This window comes from Bos javanicus, chromosome 13 (genome assembly GCF_032452875.1).
Source record: "Bos javanicus breed banteng chromosome 13, ARS-OSU_banteng_1.0, whole genome shotgun sequence".
Taxonomy (NCBI): Eukaryota; Metazoa; Chordata; class Mammalia; order Artiodactyla; family Bovidae; genus Bos; species Bos javanicus.
The window spans coordinates 64,741,328-64,761,116 of record NC_083880.1 but is presented as its reverse complement, the minus strand read 5'-3'; the positions used below and the strand labels follow the sequence as shown (position 1 = coordinate 64,761,116).

Below are 19,789 nucleotides of genomic sequence, written 5' to 3'. Positions count from 1 at the left end.
GGACACTTGGTTCCAAGTGACAGAAATCCCAACCCAAGCTAGCTGAAGCAAAAAGGGACTGTTGTGGCTTCCACGGTGTTAATTCCCAGGATGTGGTGGGTTTCAGGCGCTGTTGGTCACAGGGTTCAGACAATGTCACTGAGACTGGTTCTCTGCCTCTGAGCCTGGCGCTGCTGTTCTCAGGGGAAGCTCATTTACGAAGATGGTCTGTCCCTGGAAGTATAGGATGGCTGCAGCAACCCGACTCTCCCCATCTTCACGTCCAGGAGGAGAGATTTCCTAGTCCTGGTGGAGCCTGGCTTGTTCTGGGTCACTGGGGCCAGCAGGGATGGGGCATGCTGACTGAGGCCCTCTCCTGGAGCTTAGGTGGGAAATCAACCCTCCTCAAAAATCACACAAGCTGACGGGGTGGGCAGGGAGGTGCCCAGAGGAAACCCAGGATACTGTTAATAGGAGAAATGGTTCCTGGGTGACCAAAAAAACAGGACTCACTGAAGTTGACAACATCATCCACAATTTATAGACAAGTGCCCATCAATAACACGTCCAAGGTCACAGCTCGCAAGTGGCCAAGTCAGAGCTGGGTCTCATGTCCGTCTGCTTCAAGAAGTATTCTGGCCATTGCTCTACTTTGTTTCTCCCCCCTCTACTGTCTTACACTGAAACTCCCCAGCTTTTAAAATCCCTGGTTCCCTAGGCTGTGCAGTAGTGAGGTCTTACGACTGGTTCCCCACACGTCTGAAGGGCTCTGATGAAAAGCCCTGACGAGGCCCAGAGCCAAGGTCTAATGCTGGCCCTGGCAGCACCACTACCTTCCCTCCCTGTTTTTCAGTTCTGTGTCCACCCAGGGAATTGCAAAGGACCTGGCTGGACCCCCCTTGGACACCAGGAGCCAGGAGGGGCTTGGCACGGAGCAGGGTCATTAAGCAGGAGAGGATCAGGTGACTGTGCCCAGGGTGGCAGGGAGGGGCCCCAGCTTTAGCCACCACTAGTGGGGCAAGTCCCAGCCTGCACCCAGGACCCGTAACCAATAGGGTCGGAAACTCACAAGCTTGGGAGCTCCGGTGACTTGAAGCTCATCCTGGAAAGTTCCATCTTAGCCCTGGGGCTGAACCCAAAAAGCCCGAAGACCACAGTGGGAGGACTGACGACAGGGCTGTGGAGTGGACATCAGTCTGGTTTGAATAATAATAAGCTGGGGATGTCCACATGGGGCTCCCAGAGCCACCTGCTCTGATCTGCTAGTCCTGACTGCCTTCAGTAACTGGCTGCAATGAGGGGTTGTTCCCACACTCCAGCGAGACCCAAGAACCACACTGAGACCAGCGAGTATATCACAATCAATAGATTTACCAACAACCGGGAGCTGCAACTGCCTCTTTGAATGGGGGTGGGGTGGGGGAGTAGGGTAAGAAGAGGCTGGGAAAATGACCCCAAAGTCAAAGAGAAACAGGAAAAAGAGGGGAGGGGTGGGGAGACAGACAACTATGTTGTCTTCCCTAGATCAATTTTCTTCTGGATGGCTCGAGCTGAGTGGTAGATGAGAGAGTCGATGAGTCCGGCCACTGGGGAGAGAGACAAAGGCTGGCACTGGCCCAGGTGGGCCCTTGGTTTGACCTCCAGGCCTTGTCACCTGACTGGCCAGGGGCCCTTCAAGTGCCCCTCCTCCCTCCACCAAAACCCGATTGGGCGGAGGGGGTGTCAAGCTTTCCACTCCCCACCACGCCCTCAACCCCAGACAGACACCCCACAGCTTCTGACCTGTGAACATGCCCCCGATGATGGCGCACACGCCGGTCAGGAAGTGTGTGAAGGACCTGGCGGAAGGGCAGGGGAGGTCAGCAGGCACCCTGCTCCCTGCAGGCCCAGGCCCCTCCCTTCCCCGGCCCTCACCTGTGCTTCTCTGTCAACTTCACCATCATGGGCGAGAGCTCGTACAGCACGAAGACGCCGGGAAGCCCCTGATCGCCCATCAGCCCGTTGGCGACCTTCTCATGTCTAGTCACAGAGAACTGATTTGTCCTCAGCACCTGGCACAGGAGGGGAGACTGGACCAGGGCCAGGTCTGTGACCTGGCTCCCAACCCCGCAGTCCTACCCGCTGCTCCGGGCCCTGGTTTGGCAGTGCCTTGACTGTGTGGAGGAGAAAGTGAGGCCCCGTGCTGGAATCAAACACCGCAAGGCCCGGGGACCACCTCAACGCTCTCGTGCAGCCTGACCATCCCCGCTTTCCCTCCAGTCACCAGCTCTTTACGGGTTACCAATCCCAGCTCCGCATGGTGGACCCTCTTAGCTGGGGAGAATAGCAACTCTTCAAGGCTGCACCGTGAACCCCGGGCAATGCTAGGCCTGGCATCCTCTCCACTCAGTCCTCACACATTCTACCCGTCTGCAGAGATGCTGCTCCACAGGCCACAGGAGAGACAGGAGGGAGGGGCATGGAAGGGTCAGCCTGGCTAGCCCCTGGCCCAGGGCAGACTGTGGGGGACAGAGAGGCGGACAGTGTACACGGGAGGAGTGGACGGCAAGTAGAAAAAGTGCTCTGAAATCTGACAGCCTGGGGCCTGAGCTCTAGCTATGGGGCAAATCACCCACCCCCTCCGAGCCTCAGCCTGTCACCCGTCATATGGGGTAAGAGCAGGACGTCACTTCCCAGGTTGAAGGAATTCACGGGCTTGGCACCAGAGGGTGCCCTGAAGTCTGGGCCCCCTCGGACTCACCTCTCCGTCTACCTTCATGTACACTGTGGGCACCACCTTCACAAAATACTGAAACATCATGGAGGCTGTGGGGAGAAGAGGGCACTGGGCGTGGGTGCGAGCAGGGCTTGGGCCGCTGGGGGCTACCTCCCGGGCTGGTACCTTGGGGTGCCGTGACATTGGTGTGGTCCAGGGGGTTCACAATGCCCGGGTAGTCCTCCCCAAATGACAGGTGCCGGATGTAGTGGGTCATGTTGATCTGCAAGCAACACCAGCCCTGGGCCTCCGAGCACCTGAGGGCCCAACAGGCCCCACCCTCTCAAAGGCTTTTCACACAGGGGCACCTGGGTCTGGGGAGTGGGTGTGCGGAGATGGGTCTTCCCTTGGAGAACCTGCCTGAGACAGACACTCCCAACCCCCACCTAGGAACTCCTTCCTCAGGGTCTGGGGGCTCATGGGGCTGCAGAGTTTGAGGTTGTGGCTGCACCCACACGTGAGACAATCACAGCACACACTCTTGGTCGCCTAGGCTGAAGGGGCCCTGGATCTCCCAGCTCCCTCCCCTGTTCTGCTCCTGTTGAGTCAACAGCCACTAGAGGGATCTTTTAAAAACTATGCAAATCTGATTCCATTATGACCCTGCTTGAAGTAGGCCAACAGCCTCCCACTGCTCAGGAAAGACACAGACTCCCCTGAATAGCACATGGGCTGTCAGCCCTCCAGGCTCATCCTCAACCAACCACACAACCCTGTTTTTCCTCAGAAGTGCCCCTGACCTCACTCCAGGCTCCCTCTGCCCGGATGCTCTTGTCCAAGCTCATCCCCCATCTCCAGCCTATGCAGGTCTCAGTTCAAAAGTCACAGCAGTGATCCTCACACTGCACCCGTCAGACCGTGGTTCATTGTTCTGTATCTGCTCCCCCATCCCAGGATGTCTCTACAGAGAATGAAGGCAGCGACTAGACCTCCACCTCCATCCACCCTCCATGGTTTCCACCTGGTACGTACGTTGTCGAGGCCGAAGCTCTGCAGGTCGTGGACTAGGAGAGAAGGGAGAAGGTGTCAGCAGGGGAGCAGGCTCTCCAGACCCTTGCTTGGGCCTCCCCACTCCTCCTGCTGGACCATGACCTGCCTGGCTCGTCTTCCACCCCTCAATCACTCACCAACCCGGCCCTGCTTGAGGGCAGCCAGAGGGCCTGCTGTGGGCCTGCATGAGAGGTGAGAGTTCATGCCCTCTACAGGGCCCACTTCTTCCCTCGCATGTGCAGGGAGCCCTTCATGGGCACCACTCCAGACCTCTGCTCCCACCAAGGCCCGAGGCCCTGCATCTCAGGAGATAAAGCCCATTGACTCAGGTCTTTCAGGACTAGAGCCGATGGGCCAGTCACTGAACCCCAAAGCGAGGTGGGACTTAAGAATGTGGTCTAAATTCTTTCCAGGCCTCCTCTGCTCCCACCCTCAAGCCACCAAAGGGAGCCCAGCAGGCACCCTACACCTCCTGTTCCAGAACAAATTCCTCCTGCCCTTGAACCCTGATCCCTCCTGCTACAAGGAATCCCAGCTAATGGATACACTTACCGCTAGTTATAGTCACCCAGCCGTCAGGCCAGAGAAGGCCCCCCACCCAGGCCCACCCACACCCACCCCTCTTCTTGGGAGGACAGGCTGCCCCAGAAATGGGGGCTTGGCTTCCCTGGGGGTAGGGCCACTTACTCTCCACAGCGTGTACTGCAGCATGGGGGAGAGAAGGAGAGAGAAGGGAGGAAGAGAAAAAAGATTCAAAGCTTCACAGTGAGAACCACAGAGCTGGACACGTGGTAGAAGGGAGGACCAGATGTTCCTGCCTCAGTAGCGGGGTCTGGACTCAGCTAACAGGCCTCCTCCCAGTCCCCTCCCCTGGCCAGAGAAGAGTGCAAGGGGGCTTGGGCAGAACTGTGGTCGCCTAGAAAGAACAAAAGACCTAGAGCCCAGAGGGTCACTTCCCTAGCTGTGTGACCTTGGGCAGGTTACGTGTTCTCTCTGAGCCTTGGTGCCCTCTGAAGACCAGGTAGGATCTAAGATAAACTTTACAATCTTCCCCTCTCCTCCCCTAAATCAACATGATGTCAGAAACTAGCTTCCAGGCCTTCAGTTCAGCCTCTGGCCTTGGGCATCTGTAGCTCTGTGTTTCGAATATCCCTCGAGGGTATGGCGGACCCTTTGCCCTGGGCTCCCTGCTCTGACAACAGCCAGACGGAGAGGCAGAGATGGGTCACCTCTCACTGAGTGCCCACAGGCCCTATGCCCACAGAGCCACATTAATCGTCTTCCTACAACCCCAGTGAGACCACCTTCCCTGGCCCCTCCAGATGCACCTGCCTGCCCCAGCGTTCAGGCGTATCCCTGCAGACCACTGTGAAGACCAGCGAGGCCATCTTCACCAAGCCCGTTACTTCTGTCCTTTGTTACCAGGCAGCTCAGGACTGCCGGGTCATCTCTTCCCTGGACTCTTACCACCATGTGGCTCTGTATGTCCTCGAGTACAGTCCTGACTCCCATCCCTTCTAGGTCCTTCCACACATCCTGTTACTCATCAGCAAAACCCCAACATCTCCAACCTCCACACCTCCCTCCTGCTCACACTTTGGCCACAGCCCGGCTTGCCCTTGCAGCCCCCAAGCAGTGACTCCTTCTCTCCCACACCTATCCTCCTTCCTGGCCTAACAGAGGTCCTCCTTGCTCCTCAATGCCATTTCTAGATCACTTCATTTCCCTTGATTTTCCCTAAAAATCTCAGGTCTGCAGCTCATGGCACTGCACCACCTTCCATCCCCATTTGTTTGAATCGCCTGGAAACCCACACAGAACCACCAGTCAGTTCTCTCACACTGGCGCCCAAGAGTTTTGGCCACTCGCTGTCACACTGTCTTAGACAATGGCCCTGTCACAACTCCTGATGATTTCCATGTCACTCTGCTGCCAACCGACCTGTACCTATGCAGGTCCGCCTTCCCTCCTGTTGCCAAATTGGGACTTTCTACACCTCTAAGGCATTACATTGTCTTCCTTTTCCTTCTCAAGGACTTCACTCCAGCAAATGTCCCTCTCGGCTACAGGGCATCACTTCTGTTCTCTCCACTAGGCAATTTCCGACAGCATGTTGACACATGGCTACACCACACGTCTTACAAAACTCCTGCCTGACTTCCATTCTCTCCAGCGACGGGCCCCTCTCCCCTTCCCCTTGAGAGCAAGCCCCACAAGGGCTGCCTCTGTTCACCGCCTGCAGCTCCTCTCACACGCCCTCCTGAACCACGCAGTGGGTGCTTCCCGGCCCAAACTACTCTGTTCGGGTCACAATGACCACTGCCGCATTAGACACGCCACGGTCATTCTACCTGACATCCAGAAGCACCCGACAGAGTTCTGGAGACACATCCGCCCCTTAGCTTTCAGGATATCACCCTCCGGGTCACACTCTCACCTCCCCAGTGTCTCCGCTGCTGCTTCCTTCTGTCCTCTAATTTCGGGGGCCCGGCGCTTAGACCCCTGAACTCTCCTCCTCTACATCTACCCTCACCTCCATCTGAAAGGTGACTCATCCAGTCTCATGGTTTTAAACACACAGATGACTCCAACATGTGTATCCCTAGGCCAGACCTCTCTCCTGAACTCCAGACTTGGAGTGGCCAATTGCTTACTTGACATCTGGGGTGATATCCCATTGGTCTGAAAATATCAAAGGCGGCTTCATGTTCTCACTCCAACCGTCTAAACCTGTTCCTCTGAGCCTCCCCTTCTCACTAAATAGTAACTTCATCCTACAGAGTCATCTTTACTCCTCTTTTCCTCACCTTCTCATCTGTTGGCAACCCCTCTCAGCTCTACCTTTGAAATATCCACGGTCACTTCTCACCACCTCCACCCCCACTCCAGCCCAGCCCCCAAAATCGGGTGCCTTGACTGAGAACTGCGACAGCCTCCTAACTGGCCTCTCTTGCCCACTCTGCCCCCTCACCCACAACCCAACAGTCTCCTTAATGAAGCAAAATGCTGCCTGTCAGAGTTAAGTCAAAGTTAAGTCAGATCACATGAAACTTCCTCAGAGCCCTACAACACCCTCCCATCTCACGCAAAGTAAAAGCCCAAGTCCCTGCAATGCCCTCCCGGGCCCTACACGACAGGGCCCTGTTACCTCCCTCACCTATTTCCTAACCATGCAGCTCAGCTCACCGTGCTCCAGTCACCCTAACTTCCTCCCTGCACCCTGAGTTCACCAAGCACATTCCTGCATTCGCTATTCTAGGGATTTACATTCGCTATTCTATTTGAGAAGGAAATGGCAACCCACTCCAGTACTCTTGCCTAGAAAATTCCATGGATGGAGGAGCCTGATGGGCTACAGTCCATGGGGTCACAAAGAGTCAAACACGACTGAGTGACTTCACTCACTCATTCTATTTGAAACATTTCCCCACAGTCATCCACATGGCCAGGCCCTGTACTCACTTCAGATCTTCACTCAGATGTTACCCATCAGTCTTCCCTGACATCCTCCATGGAACAGCACACACACATACCATCTCACCCAAGCCTCTCACGTCAATCATTCTTATCCTGGCTTTATTGGGTTTGAGTTGCTTAAATACATTCTTGATATACCATATCTTTATATGTACTTGTTGACTGTCTCTTTCTTTACTAGAATGTTCTGAGGGCAGGGATTTTGTTTGGATTGCTGCTGTATCCTTAGCACCTGGACTAGCACATGACAAGACAATCACGATAGGTGATTACTAAGCATCTAGTGAATGAATGAATGAAAAAAGGAATGAGAATAAATCTCCATTTATTCATCCTTGTGAACAACACTGTAAGGCAAGTACTATTTCAGGCCCATTTTACAGAAGAAGAAACCGAGTAGGGCTCAATATGTCCCAATTCAACACAGCCTGAGAGCGGCAGAACCTGGGTTCCAAACCGGCTCTGCTTCCGTCAAAGTCTCACACGCGGGTTACTTGACGCTGGGGCTGCCACTGGAACAAGTACCTACCACACGCCAGGTTCCCTGCTGTCATCTTAAACCTGCCCAAACAGCGTAGGAGATAAGTACTATCATCGCCACTTTAGAAAGGAGGAAACTGAAGCTAAAAAAGTAAAGGAACTTTCCCAAAGTTGCAGATAACCTGGAAGGTCTAAGACTGAACTCTGAAGCCAGACAGTCTGGCTCCTTGGCGTGTGCCCTTAACCGTTTACCAAACCACTGCCCTGAGACGAGGCTCTGCTCTGGGCCAAGACAGAAGTGCATCAGGCAGGGGAAGGGGCCCTCCAACTCGCCAGGTGTGCCGGCTGCTCTGGGGCGCTTACCGTGCACGTGGGACTGCTGGAAGCTCTTCCCGGGGGCAAAGTGGAAGTTTCCGGCCACCTGGGGGGAGATGCCCGCTCATCCTCCAGCGTTTCCTCCTTTCCCTTTGTCCTTTGTCCCCTGAGGGCAAGTGTGCCCTCGAGTCACAGTGGACTGGGGCCCACCCACAGCCCAGCTGGCCTGTCCCGCCTCGGGTCCTCCTGTACCTTGTTGACCTCCAGGAAGCCGTACACCTGGCAGCCTTCGTTCTTCTGCTCCTGCATTTTCTGGCTGAAGCCCTCCCGCCGGCACTGCTCAATGGTGTCCGGGTTCTTGAAGGCCCAGCCTCGACGGCGATATGCCTCCCGCACGTCCTCACAGGAGTTACAGCACCTGAAGAGGGGAGGTGCGGGGGGAGCGTCAGAGAGGCACCCGAAAAGTGCTGGCACCTTGGGAAACAAGACAGTGCCGCCCACTAACAAAGCCTCCCCCAGCCTCATCTTTGATCATCCAGCGTCCTCCAGGTATGTTTCCTCAGCGGCAGCAGGGCTGTTGAAACATACATACTCCCATTCTGTTTGGGGTGATGAGAAGTTTTAGACCGGATCATGGTGATGGCCACACAGGGCTATGCATGTAGTTAACACTACCAGATGGCACATATGAAAACAGTCAAAATGGTACATTTCATGTCACGTATATTTTACCTCAATTAAAAGATTGTAAATGCATACTCCCAGGCTCTACCCTAGACCTGCTGAACCAGGGGTCTCTCAGGGGTCAGGGCCTGAGAAACAAAACAGCAGCTGCCACATAAGGAAGGCTTAAGAGCCCAGGCTGAGCCTTCCAATCTCAGTGCCGTACATAGAAAATACATTTATTCCCTAGGTAAGTCTTCTGAGAAAGGCGTCCTTTCACCCCCTTCACAAGGATTATGTAGTTTGGCCCAAGGACACATAGGTGGAACCCAGGCAGCTGGACTCCAGAGACTACCACTGAGCCAGAACAAGGATCACTTTGACCTCGTCCCCAGCTCTTGAGCCTGACACCTGACCTGGGATCAGTGATCAGGGCACATAGCCCATGCCATCTAAATTCTTGGCCAAGACCAAACACACACACACACACACACACACACACACACACACGGCATCCAACAGAGGCTGGGGATGACTGACAAAAAGCACCTGATGGGAGCCCTGCTCCCCACCCCCCAGCTTGACCCCCTGACCCTGGCTCACTTGATGTCTTCCATCTCAGCACCATAGCAGCTCTCACAGCGATCAGGGTCCAGGGAATCAGGGTCAAACACCTTCACCTCGACTTTCCCGAGCTCTAAGGGGAAGGCAAGAGGCAGGGCCATGAGCCAGGGGCAGGCGCAGTGAAATCGCTACCCCTAACCCTCGCATGGACTTCCCTGGTGGCTTAGACAGTAAAGAATCTGCCTGCAATGAGGGAGACCTGGGTTTGATGCCTGGGTTAGGAAGATCCCCTGGAGGAGGGCATGGCAACCCACTTCAGTATTATTGCCTAGAGAATCCACATGGACAGAGGAGCCTAGAGGGCTATAGTCCGTGGGATGACAAAGAGTCAGACATGGCTAAGGGACTAGGCACAGCACAACCCTTGCATGGGCCCTCTGGCCTGTGGCTTAGGAATAATAAACATTGTAATACCTAATATTTACATAATGCATACTATGTATGTGTCAGACACTAAGCATTTCCACACATGTTGTATTTCTTTTAATAAAAGGTAATAGCAATAAAACAATAAAAGTGAATACCAAAGATTAGCTGAATACAGGTCGCTGTACTTTACACAGTCTCTTTTCAACCCCACACGACTCTGTGAAGGTGGAGGTTACTATCCCCACAGTACTGAGAAGGTGCTGAGGCTCAGAGTGAAAAGTGATTTCGCCAATGCAACACTGTAAGCGGCAGAGTTCAGTGCTGAACCCCAAGTGTAAGCCCTAACCCCTCGCCCTGGTGCCTCTCAGACTGCTCTCTCTGCACCTGGCTCCCCGCCTTTAACTACCTCACTGTAACTGGCGGTTTCAATATTCAGAACCCTGACTTTTAGTCCTCCAGTAATCTTTTTATTTTTGTCAACCATCCTCAACCAGCCATTTCCATACTCAGTTACTACCAGTGGTCACAAACCTTCCAGAATTCAATGTCATAATCCCAATCTTAAATCTTATCTTCTTTTTCCAGCTCGCTCTCTCTGGTACCCAGAAGCCACCGATTCTTTGTTACCAATATCACCCCTTCATACTCTCACTTCCCTCTTTATTTAAGTTCTATGGTTCAAATGGGTAATGAACTACCTCCTTATTAAATGGTGCTGGAAAAAACAGATATTCACATGCAAAAGAAGGAAATCACACCCCTATTTTACACCACTTGCAAAAATTAACTCAAAATGGATTAAAGACTTAAATGTAAAACTTGATACTGCAAAACTCCTAGGAAGAAAACATAGGGAAAGAACTCCTTGATACTGGTCTTGGCAATGATTTTTTGGATACAACACGAAAAGCACAAGCAACAAAAGCAAAAAGAAATAAGTGCTACTACATCAAAAGAAACAGCTTCTGCACAGCAAACAAACTATTAACAAAATGAAAGGGCAACCTATGGAACAAAGGAAATATTTACAAAAAATATCTCTGATAAGGGATATCAAAAACATTGGAGGAACTGATATAACTCAATAGCAAAAAACCCAATTTGTCCAATTAAAAATGGGCAAAGGAGTTGAATAAACATTTTTCAAAAGAAGACATACAGATGGTCAACAGGGACACGAAAAGGTGCTCAACGTTACTCATCATCGGGGAAATGCAAATCAAAACCACTAGGTATCACCTCACATCTGTTAGAATGGCTATTATTGGAAAAAACAAAAACAAAAAATAAAATAACATTGTCGACAAAGCAGAGAAAAGGGAACCCTTGTGCACTGTTAGTGGGAGTGTAAACTGGTATAGCCATTATGGCATCCGGTCCCACCACTTCATGGGAAATAGATGGGAAACAGTGGAAACAGTGTCAGACTATTTTTCTGGGCTCCAAAATCACTACAGATGGTGACTGCAGCCATGAAATTAAAAGACACTTACTCCTTGGAAGGAAAGTTATGACCAACCTAGATAGCATATTCAAAAGCAGAGACATTACTTTGCCAACAAAGGTCCGTCTAGTCAAGGCTATGGTTTTTCCAGTGGTCACGTATGGATGTGAGAGTTGGACTGTGAAGAAGGCTGAGCGCCGAAGAATTGATGCTTTTGAACTGTGGTGTTGGAGAAGACTCTTGAGAGTCCCTTGGACTGCAAGGAGATCCAACCAGTCCGTTCTGAAGGAGATCAGCCCTGGGATTTCTTTGGAAGGAATGATGCTGAAGCTGAAACTCCAGTACTTTGGCCACCTCATGCGAAGAGTTGACTCACTGGAAAAGACTCTGATGCTGGGAGGGATTGGGGGCAGGAGGAGAAGGGGACGACAGAGGATGAGATGGCTGGATGGCATCACTGACTCGATGGACGTGAGTCTGAGTGAACTCCAGGAGTTGGTGATAGACAGGGAGGCCTGGCGTGCTGCGATTCATGGGGTTGCAAAGAGTCGGACACGACTGAGTGACTGATCTGATCTGATTATGGAAAACAATATGGAAGTCCTTCAAAAAATTAAAAATAGAATTGCCAGATGTCCCAGCAATCCCCATCTCTAGGTATATATACAAAAAAGAAAGAAAGAAATCACCATCTTGAAGAGATATCTGTAGCCCATGTTTACTGTAGTACTATCCATAATAATCAAGACGTGAAAACAACATGAGTCAATCAACAAATGAATGGATAAAGAAACTGTGACTTGTGCGCCTCTCTGTAAGTGTGTGTATGCATATATATATACACACACACATATTTATACACATACAGAGCTATATACATATATATGGTATATATATGTAATGTTCCAACATATATATAGGAATACATTGGAATATTATATATTCTGAACATCTTATGGAGAAACCTGAACAAAGGTTTTGCCCAAACCAATATATATTATGTATATGTATACGTGGGTGTGTGTGCTTAGTCATTCAGTCACGTCCAACTCTTTGTGACTCCATGGACTGTAGCCCACCAAGCTCCTCTGTTCACAGAATTTTCCAGGCAAGGACAATGGAGTGGTTGCCATTTCTTCCTCCAGGGGATCTTTCTGACCGAAGGATCGAACCTGTGTCTCTTGTGTCTCTTGTATTGGCAGGTGGATTCTTTACCATTGGGCCACCTGGGAAGCTCTGTATGTGTATATATTGGAATATTATTCAGCCATTAAAAAGAAGAATATCCTACCATTTTCAACAACATGGATGAACCTGAGGATATCATATTAAGTGAAATAAGTGAGACAGAGAAAGACAAATACTGTTATGGTCTCATTTACATATAATCTAAAAATAACAAATTCATAGAAAGACAGTAGATTGTTGGCTGCCAGGGGTTCAGGGGTAGGGAAAATGGGGAAATGTTGGTCAAAGGGCACAGACTTTCACTTATAAGATGAATAAGTTCTGGGGATCTAACAGCATGGGGACTATAGTTAACGATGTTGTAAAGTTGAAAGTTGCTAAGAGTAGATCTTAAATGTTCTCACCTCATATACAAAAAAGGTAACTGTGAGGTAATGGCTGTTACCCTACTACAGTAATCATCTTACAATATATATGTATGTAAATCATCATGAACTTACATGATGCTACATTGCAAGTACACAGCCACAAAGCTGGAAAAAAAATCTCTAGTCCGCTGCTGTAATTCTTCTCTTGCACACAAGCACAAGTCACTTGTTCCTCTCTCCCCTCATTGTATAAGAATAGCAAAACCCACCTTCCAGCTGAGTTCAACTCTCTGTGCCTACTTCTTCCTGTGCCTCCCTTAAGACTGCCTGGCAATCCTACTTCCTTTCACTAATGCCTTTCACTCTTCCATTCTCTGAGATGACTAATTTATATCTTTTCCTCTCTCCTTAGGCTTCCAAAATCCCTTCCCCTTTCTCCACTCTCAGCTAATGACCTTGCTTTCAATCTCCACTAAAAAGACAGAAGCAACAGGACCTGGCTAAATCTCAACACCAAACCAACCAACCCACATGCACTCTCTTCCAGTCCCCACCCCACTTTTCTGCTTTCTCTTACAGCTAAACTCACGGAAGGATTATCTATACTTGATGTCTCCATTTCCTTTTCTGCTCTGTAATTAGATTTTCATCCCCAACAGTATCAAAACTATTCTATTCAGTTTCCAGTGACCTCCATGTTGCCAACTGCAATGGTCAGAACAACCCAACCAAGCTGCTCCCAAATTCCTGACCCACAGAAACTGACAAAAACAAATGTTTGTTAAATTAAATCACTAACTTTTGGGGTTACTTGTTACACAGTAGTGGAGATATATATATTCCCCCACCTCTCCCACCCATACACAAAAGTCCTCTTCCTTCTCTGGTCATTAAATCATTCACTCACTCAGACCAAAGCCTTGGAATCGACCTTGACTCCATATCCAATCCTAAAGCAAATTCTATTTGTTTTACTGGTGTTCAACATTTGAATGAACAAATGATAAAGCTGACCAACAAAGCAATCTCTAAGGTGTGAAAAAATCAGAGCCTTCAGGAAGGTTTTGTTATGGAGGGAAACTGAGTTAATGGAGGCACTGGGAGGACACAGAGAAAAGAAAGGAAGCTAAAAGTGAACAACACTCTAAACTAGGCATTATACATGTATTACTTCATTTGATCCTGCAATTCCATGTGGTAGGTACAACTGTTTATCACCATTTTAAGAGCCAAGGGCACGGACTGCAAAAGACTCAGGCAATCTAATTCAAGGACAAAGACTTAAACTTAAGCCTTCCTGCATTCCAAGAGGGAAGAGCATTATGGGCTGAAGTCAGTCTGTGGGACAGGGAAGTAGACAGCCAGAGAAGCCTGGGTCCACCTATAGAAGTTCCGCCAAGGCACATAGGACTCATCCTCCGACTTCTGTTACTAAACCACAATAGGCAGGGATTCGGGACCTTAGAATGACAGCCACGTAGAGTACTCTCCTCAATACACAGAGGCTAAAAAGCCAGCATTTCAGCCCACCCTGACTCTTAATAGCTGGGGGACCCTTGGAAAGCCACTTGACTCCTCTGGGTCCTAGATGCTTCACATATCACTGAGTCAGTCACAGCCCACTTGCCAGAAGGTAGGGCTTGGGCATGTCCAGCTCTGGGATTTGAGATCTGGCCTCTTCCCCCCAAGTTACCATGACGCTCTGCCTCTGAGCTCACGGGAAAGCCATCCTTATCAAGCCGTTTTTTGAACAGGTTGTGCTCCACATCCAGCTGCTGCTCCCCAGCCACATCCATGGCATCGATGCTCAGATCTGGAAGCAGGAGGTCAGGGTAAAGGGCTGTGTCCTAAGGGTAAGGGTTTTGGAGAGTAAGGGGACGCTGAGCTTGTTTTGGGGCGGCAGTGGACTAGGGGAAGGAGGCTCTCCTGGAGTCCAGTCCAGAACCTAAGGCTGGAGCTGTGAACCTGGAAGCCATCTGAGAACCCTGGGGCTTGCCATTCCCACCCATGGTGAGGTACTCACAAGCACAAGGCATGTGCGGAAAGAGCACATTGATGTTGATCTTCAGTTTATCCCCCCGTGACTTGTCCACGTAGAGTTCAGGATGCACCTGGGGCAGGACTACCTTAGTAAGATTTCACCTCAACCCTCTCTTGCCCCATTCCATAAGCTCCTACCACTATAATGCCAAGCCCCGCCCACCTACTAGGCCCCGCCCCTTACCTCTGTGGTGAGGTAATACTGCAGCTCTGACAGGAACAATAGTAGCATAAGAAGGCCACTGACAATGGTCACTGCAGGGCAGGGAGCGAGGGTCAGAATGGCCTCTGTCCCTCTCCCTCTGCCCCCAGCAGGCCGGACAGGTTCCAGGCGCCCCGGCCAACCTCCAGGACACCCCACTCCCCGCGACCCCGACCCCGCCACGCCCTACCCGTGGCGCCCCCGCAGGTCTTGACCCGGAAGTCCTCCAGAGTCTTGGGATAGGCATCGAACTGCTTCAGCTTCCCCAGCGCCTCCATGGGGACCAGCCGGAAAGGGGAAGCCAGAGGGCCCGCCCCGGCAGCCTCCCGCTTCCGGCCTGGAGCTTGGGCCACGCCCCCTCTTTCGGCACGCAGGCGCAGCAATGCCCACGCTTGGCCCCACCTCTTGCTGCGTTCTCACTCAGGCCGCCCCGCCCACCTGTGCTGCTCCTGCCTTTGGCGGCTGGAACCCGCTCCGGTGGGGTGGTTGAGGGAGTGAAGAAATAAGGGGTTAGGTTTTCTGTGGAGCAGAGTGCCTGGAAGAGGACTCCACCGGATAGACACAGTAATGGCAGCATTCGCTTGCCTTGTGCCCGGAGCTGCACCTCGAGTTTCACATCAGACTCTTGGAACCTCCTAGAACAGTGGTTTTCACAGTGTCCTCAATGGGCAGCCTCAGTATCATCTGAAATTGGTTAGGAATGCACACTATTGTGCCCTGACACAAACCTGCTGATCAGAAACTCTAGGAATGACTCCCAGGCGATTTCCTGCAGTTACAGCTTGAGAATCACCTCTGTAAAGTCGGTGTGACTTTTATATCCATTTTTCTCAAGGATAAACTGTGGCCGTGGAAAAGCTAAGTAACTTGCCCTGTGTGTGTGTGTGTGTGTGTGTGTGTGTGTGTGTGTGTGTTGCTCACTAGTGTCTGACTCTTTGCTTTCCCATAGACTATAGCCCGCCAGGCTCCTCTGTTCTTGGGATTCTCTCAGTTCAGTTCAGTCGCTCAGTCGTGTCCGACTCTTTTCGACCTCATGAATTGCAGCACTCCAGGCCTCCCTGTCCATCACCAACTCCCAGAGTTCACTCATTCTCACGTCCATCGAGTCGGTGATGCCATCCAGTCATCTCATCCTGCCCCCAATCCCTCCCAGCATCAGTCTTTTCCAGTGAGTCAACTCTTCGCATGAGGTGGCCAAAGTACTGGAGTTTCAGCTTCAGCATCATTCCCTCCAAAGAAATCCCAGGGCTGATCTCCTTCAGAATGGACTGGTTGGATCTCCTTGCAGTCCAAGGGACTCTCAAGAGTCTTCTCCAACACCACAGTTCAAAAGCATCAATTCTTCAGTGCTCAGCCTTCTTCACAGTCCAACTCTCACATCCATACATGACCACTGGAAAAACTATAGCCTTGACTAGATAGATCTTTGTTGGCAAAGTAATGTCTCTGCTTTTGAATATGCTATCTAGGTTGGTCATAACTTTCCTTCCAAGGAGTAAGCGTCTTTTAATTTCATGGCTGCAGTCACCATCTGCAGTGATTTTGGAGCCCCCAAAAATAAAGTCTGACACTGTTTCCACTGTTTCCCCATCTATTTGCCATGAAGTGATGGGATCAGATGCCATGATCTTCATTTTCTGAATGTTGAGCTTTAAGCCAACTTTTTCACTCTCCTCTTTCACTTTCATCAAGAGGCTTTTTAGTTCCTCTTCATTTTCTGCCATAAGGGATTCTCTAGGCAAGAATACTAGTAGTGGGTTGCCATTCCCTTCGCCAGGGGATCTTCCAAACCCAGGGATTGAATTCAGGTCTCCTGCATTGCAGGCAGATTCTTTACTATCTGAGCCACCAGGGAAAGCCAACTTGGCCTAGATGGTAGGAATTAATGGCAAAGCCTGTTTCCAACCCATTTCTTCTGGACCTCAAAGTACTCTGGGACCAAGAGGCTTTGGGGTTAATTCTACCCAAACAGCCTCTCAGTGCTTTTCCTCAGCATGGCTAGTGGAGGTGCCTAGCTCAAATCATTTCAGTAGCATTAGATCAGAGCTTCTGGGCTTTCCACGTGGCTCTAGTGGTAAAGAACCCATCTGCCAAAATCCCACGGACGGAGGAGCCTGGTGGGCTGCAGTCCATGGGGTTGCTAGGAGTTGGACACGACTGAGCGACTTCACTTTCACTTTTCACTTTCATGCATTGGAGAAGGAAATGGCAACCCACTGCAGTGTTCTTGCCTGGAGAATCCCAGGGACTGGGGAGCCTGGTGGGCTGCCATCTATGGGGTCGCACAGAGTTGGACACGACTGAAGCAGACTCAGCAGCAACAGCAGCAGCCACTGCAGGAGATGCAGGTTCAGTCCCTGGGTTGGGAAGATTCCCTGGAGTAGGATATGGCAACCCGCTCCAATATTCTTACCTGAAAAATTCCATGGACCGAGGAGCCTGGTGGGCTACAACTTATAGACTTGCAAAAAGTCAGACACAACTGAGCAACTAACACACACACACAGACCAGAACTTTGTAAAGAGGGGTTCAGGGAACTCTGGAGAGTCCATAGAAGAAAATTACTGACACATTGGGTCAGGGAAGGCTTCCAGGAGAAAGAGAAGGGACACAAGCTGGGTGCATTGTGGCAGTCCGACTCAGGAGAAGCTGAGTCCCCCTTTCTGTCTGCAGGCTACAGCCTGCTAGGAATGGAAGAAGGAAAGGGCTAATGCATATTAATTGAAAACTGACAACATGCCAATTACTGTTATCCATTCTACATCAGCCTGGAGAAGGGAATGGCAACCCACTCCAGTATTCTTGACTGGAGAATCCCATGGACAGAGGAGCCTGATGAGCTATAGTCCATGGGGTCACAAAGAGACATGATTGAGCGACTGAGCATATTCTACATCAGAACAGCCCTGGCAAGTCGATGCTATTTCAAACCCCATTTTGTAGATAAAGAAGCCAAGAGTTGGACTGACTTTGCCCGAGGTTGCAGGGGGAGTTAACAGGGCAAAGCTGGGCTTCAAGGCCTGATTTTTCTGACTCCAGAGCATGGGTCTTTCCCACACATTAGCTACCACCACCAAGTGCAAGAGAAGTCTATTCTCAGTTGGATGCCCATGAACAGTGTTGACAGAAATTATCCTCTCCTCTCTGTCATATGTCCATTCTATGCCCATTCATGTTTGACTTCCAAGCCCTCCTTCCTCAGTGGGGTTCCCCGCTAAAACACACTTCTTCACTCCCTTTTCTTGTATCCCCTGTTATGCAATACCATGGTGAGTAACAAAGATGTGAGTCATACTTACTCTTGAGGAGCTTTCAGTGGGGAGTAGGAAGAGGTAAACAACAACAAAATGTATGGATGTTATATAAACCACTGAACTGTGCTCTGAAAATGGTTATGATGGTAAATTTTATGTTATGTGTATTTTACCATAATAAAAATTTTTGGAAAAAAAAATAAAGTAATTAATTAACTACCTAAATAAAGGAGAATGTGCCTTGCACTGTGAAGGAAAAATCAGGGAATGTAATAGGGACAGCAAAGTGGAGAGACTTTCTGCTTTAGGAATTCTAGAAGTAGGTAGTCCTTTCTCTTCATAGAGTTCTTCTAGGTGAGCATGATGCAGAAGTCACAGGATACCAAGACGCTGACCAGTTGGAAACTTAGCTCTTCACAATGTCAGGCTTCCCCTTAATGCTTCCAGTCCTCCCCCATCAACATGAGGTCCTTTGGCCACGGGAGCAGTTGGATCCTGTACGGGAGTGCCTCACTCTGCACACTGGGTTGCAGGAAGAGGGGGTCACTGGTCACATGTAGATGCAGCCTAAGCCTGACCAGAGAAGGGAAGGTTTCAGGCCCTTTCCTTGGTTCATTCTGCCCAGTCACAGCCTTCTTTCACCTTACATGAGACTCGGATAAATGAACTTTTCCTTAAATCATCGAAGAAATAAGTATATTTGAGGGTTTCCCTGGTGGTCCAGTGGTGAAGAATCCGCCTACCGATGCAGAAGATATGGGCTGGGAAGATCCCACATGCTGCAGAGTCACTAAGCCCATGCACCACAACTACTGAGCCTGTGCTCTAGAGCCCAGGGGCCACAACTAATGAGCCCACGCACTCTGGAGCTCATGCTCCACCACGGAAGACACAGCAATGAGAAGCCTGTGCACCGCAGCTAGAGAATAGCCCCCTCTCACCACAATTAGAGAAAAGCCTGAGCAGCAGCAAAGACCCAGCACAGCAAAAACTAAATAAATATTAATAAAATTATTTTTAAAAGAAATAAGTATATTTGGGACTTTCCTGATGGTCCAATGGCTAAGACTCTGGGCTCCCAATTCACGGGGCCTGGGTTCAATCCCTGGTCAGAGGAAGTTCAACGAAGTGCAACAAAGTTCAAAGATCCCATGTGCTGCAACTAAGACCAGGCACAGCCAAATAAATAAATAGATAAATATTTTTTTTAAAACAATGAAACTGTGCAAAATTATCAGAACAATCACCTTCAGTTCAGTTCAATTCAGTCCCTCAGTCGTGTCTGACTCTTTGTGACCCGATGAATCGCAGCACACCAGGCCTCCCTGTCCATCACCAACTCCCAGAGTTCGCTCAAACTCAATATGGCAGCAAATTTGGAAAACTCAGCAGTGGCCACGGGACTGGAAAAGGTCAGTTTTCATTCCAGTCCCAAGAAAGGCAATGCCAAAGAATGCTCAAACTACCGCACAATTACACTCATTTCACACGATAGTAACTGCTACTGCTAAGTCGCTTCAGTTGTGTCAGACTCTGTGCAACCCCATAGACGGCAGCCCACCAGGCTCCACCGTCCCTGGGATTCTCCAGGCAAGAACACTGGAGTGGGTTGCCATTCCCTTCTCCAATGCATGAAAGTG

At 50.3% G+C, this 19,789-nt stretch overlaps 1 protein-coding gene across 2 annotated transcripts; it reads right to left on the bottom strand.

Annotated features, from left to right (window-relative positions):
• Positions 1–1,330: 1,330 nt before the first annotated feature.
• On the bottom strand, positions 1,331–15,229 carry ERGIC3 (ERGIC and golgi 3). Of its 2 annotated transcripts, XM_061437433.1 has the most exons (14): positions 15,085–15,229; positions 14,877–14,947; positions 14,676–14,763; positions 14,346–14,465; positions 9,263–9,356; positions 8,249–8,414; positions 8,045–8,102; positions 4,412–4,426; positions 3,707–3,738; positions 2,861–2,957; positions 2,720–2,784; positions 1,894–2,030; positions 1,762–1,817; positions 1,331–1,565 (listed from the first exon to the last, which is right to left on the bottom strand). In XM_061437433.1, the coding sequence occupies exons 1-14, from the start codon at positions 15,170–15,172 to the stop codon at positions 1,486–1,488; spliced, it is 1,167 nt and encodes a 388-aa protein (XP_061293417.1). In that variant the 5' UTR covers positions 15,173–15,229; the 3' UTR covers positions 1,331–1,485. The 2 variants fall into 2 exon arrangements, with proteins under 2 accessions (XP_061293417.1, XP_061293418.1); XM_061437434.1 differs by lacking the exon at positions 4,412–4,426 and having other exon boundaries at positions 15,085–15,227.
• Between the last annotated feature and the right edge of the window lie 4,560 nt (positions 15,230–19,789).

What these genes read in the sequence shown, in the direction of transcription:
- ERGIC3 (XM_061437433.1), bottom strand. Translation starts at nt 15,172, where the DNA reads ATGGAGGCGCTGGGGAAGCTGAAGCAGTTCGATGCCTATCCCAAGACT. An exon ending in TCCGCACATGCCTTGTGCTT is followed by an intron (nt 14,466 to 14,675) that starts GTGAGTACCTCA and finishes TCCTGCTTCCAG; the next exon opens with ATCTGAGCATCGATGCCATG. An exon ending in CTCAGAGGCAGAGCGTCATG is followed by an intron (nt 9,357 to 14,345) that starts GTAACTTGGGGG and finishes CCTTCCCCTTAG; the next exon opens with AGCTCGGGAAAGTCGAGGTG.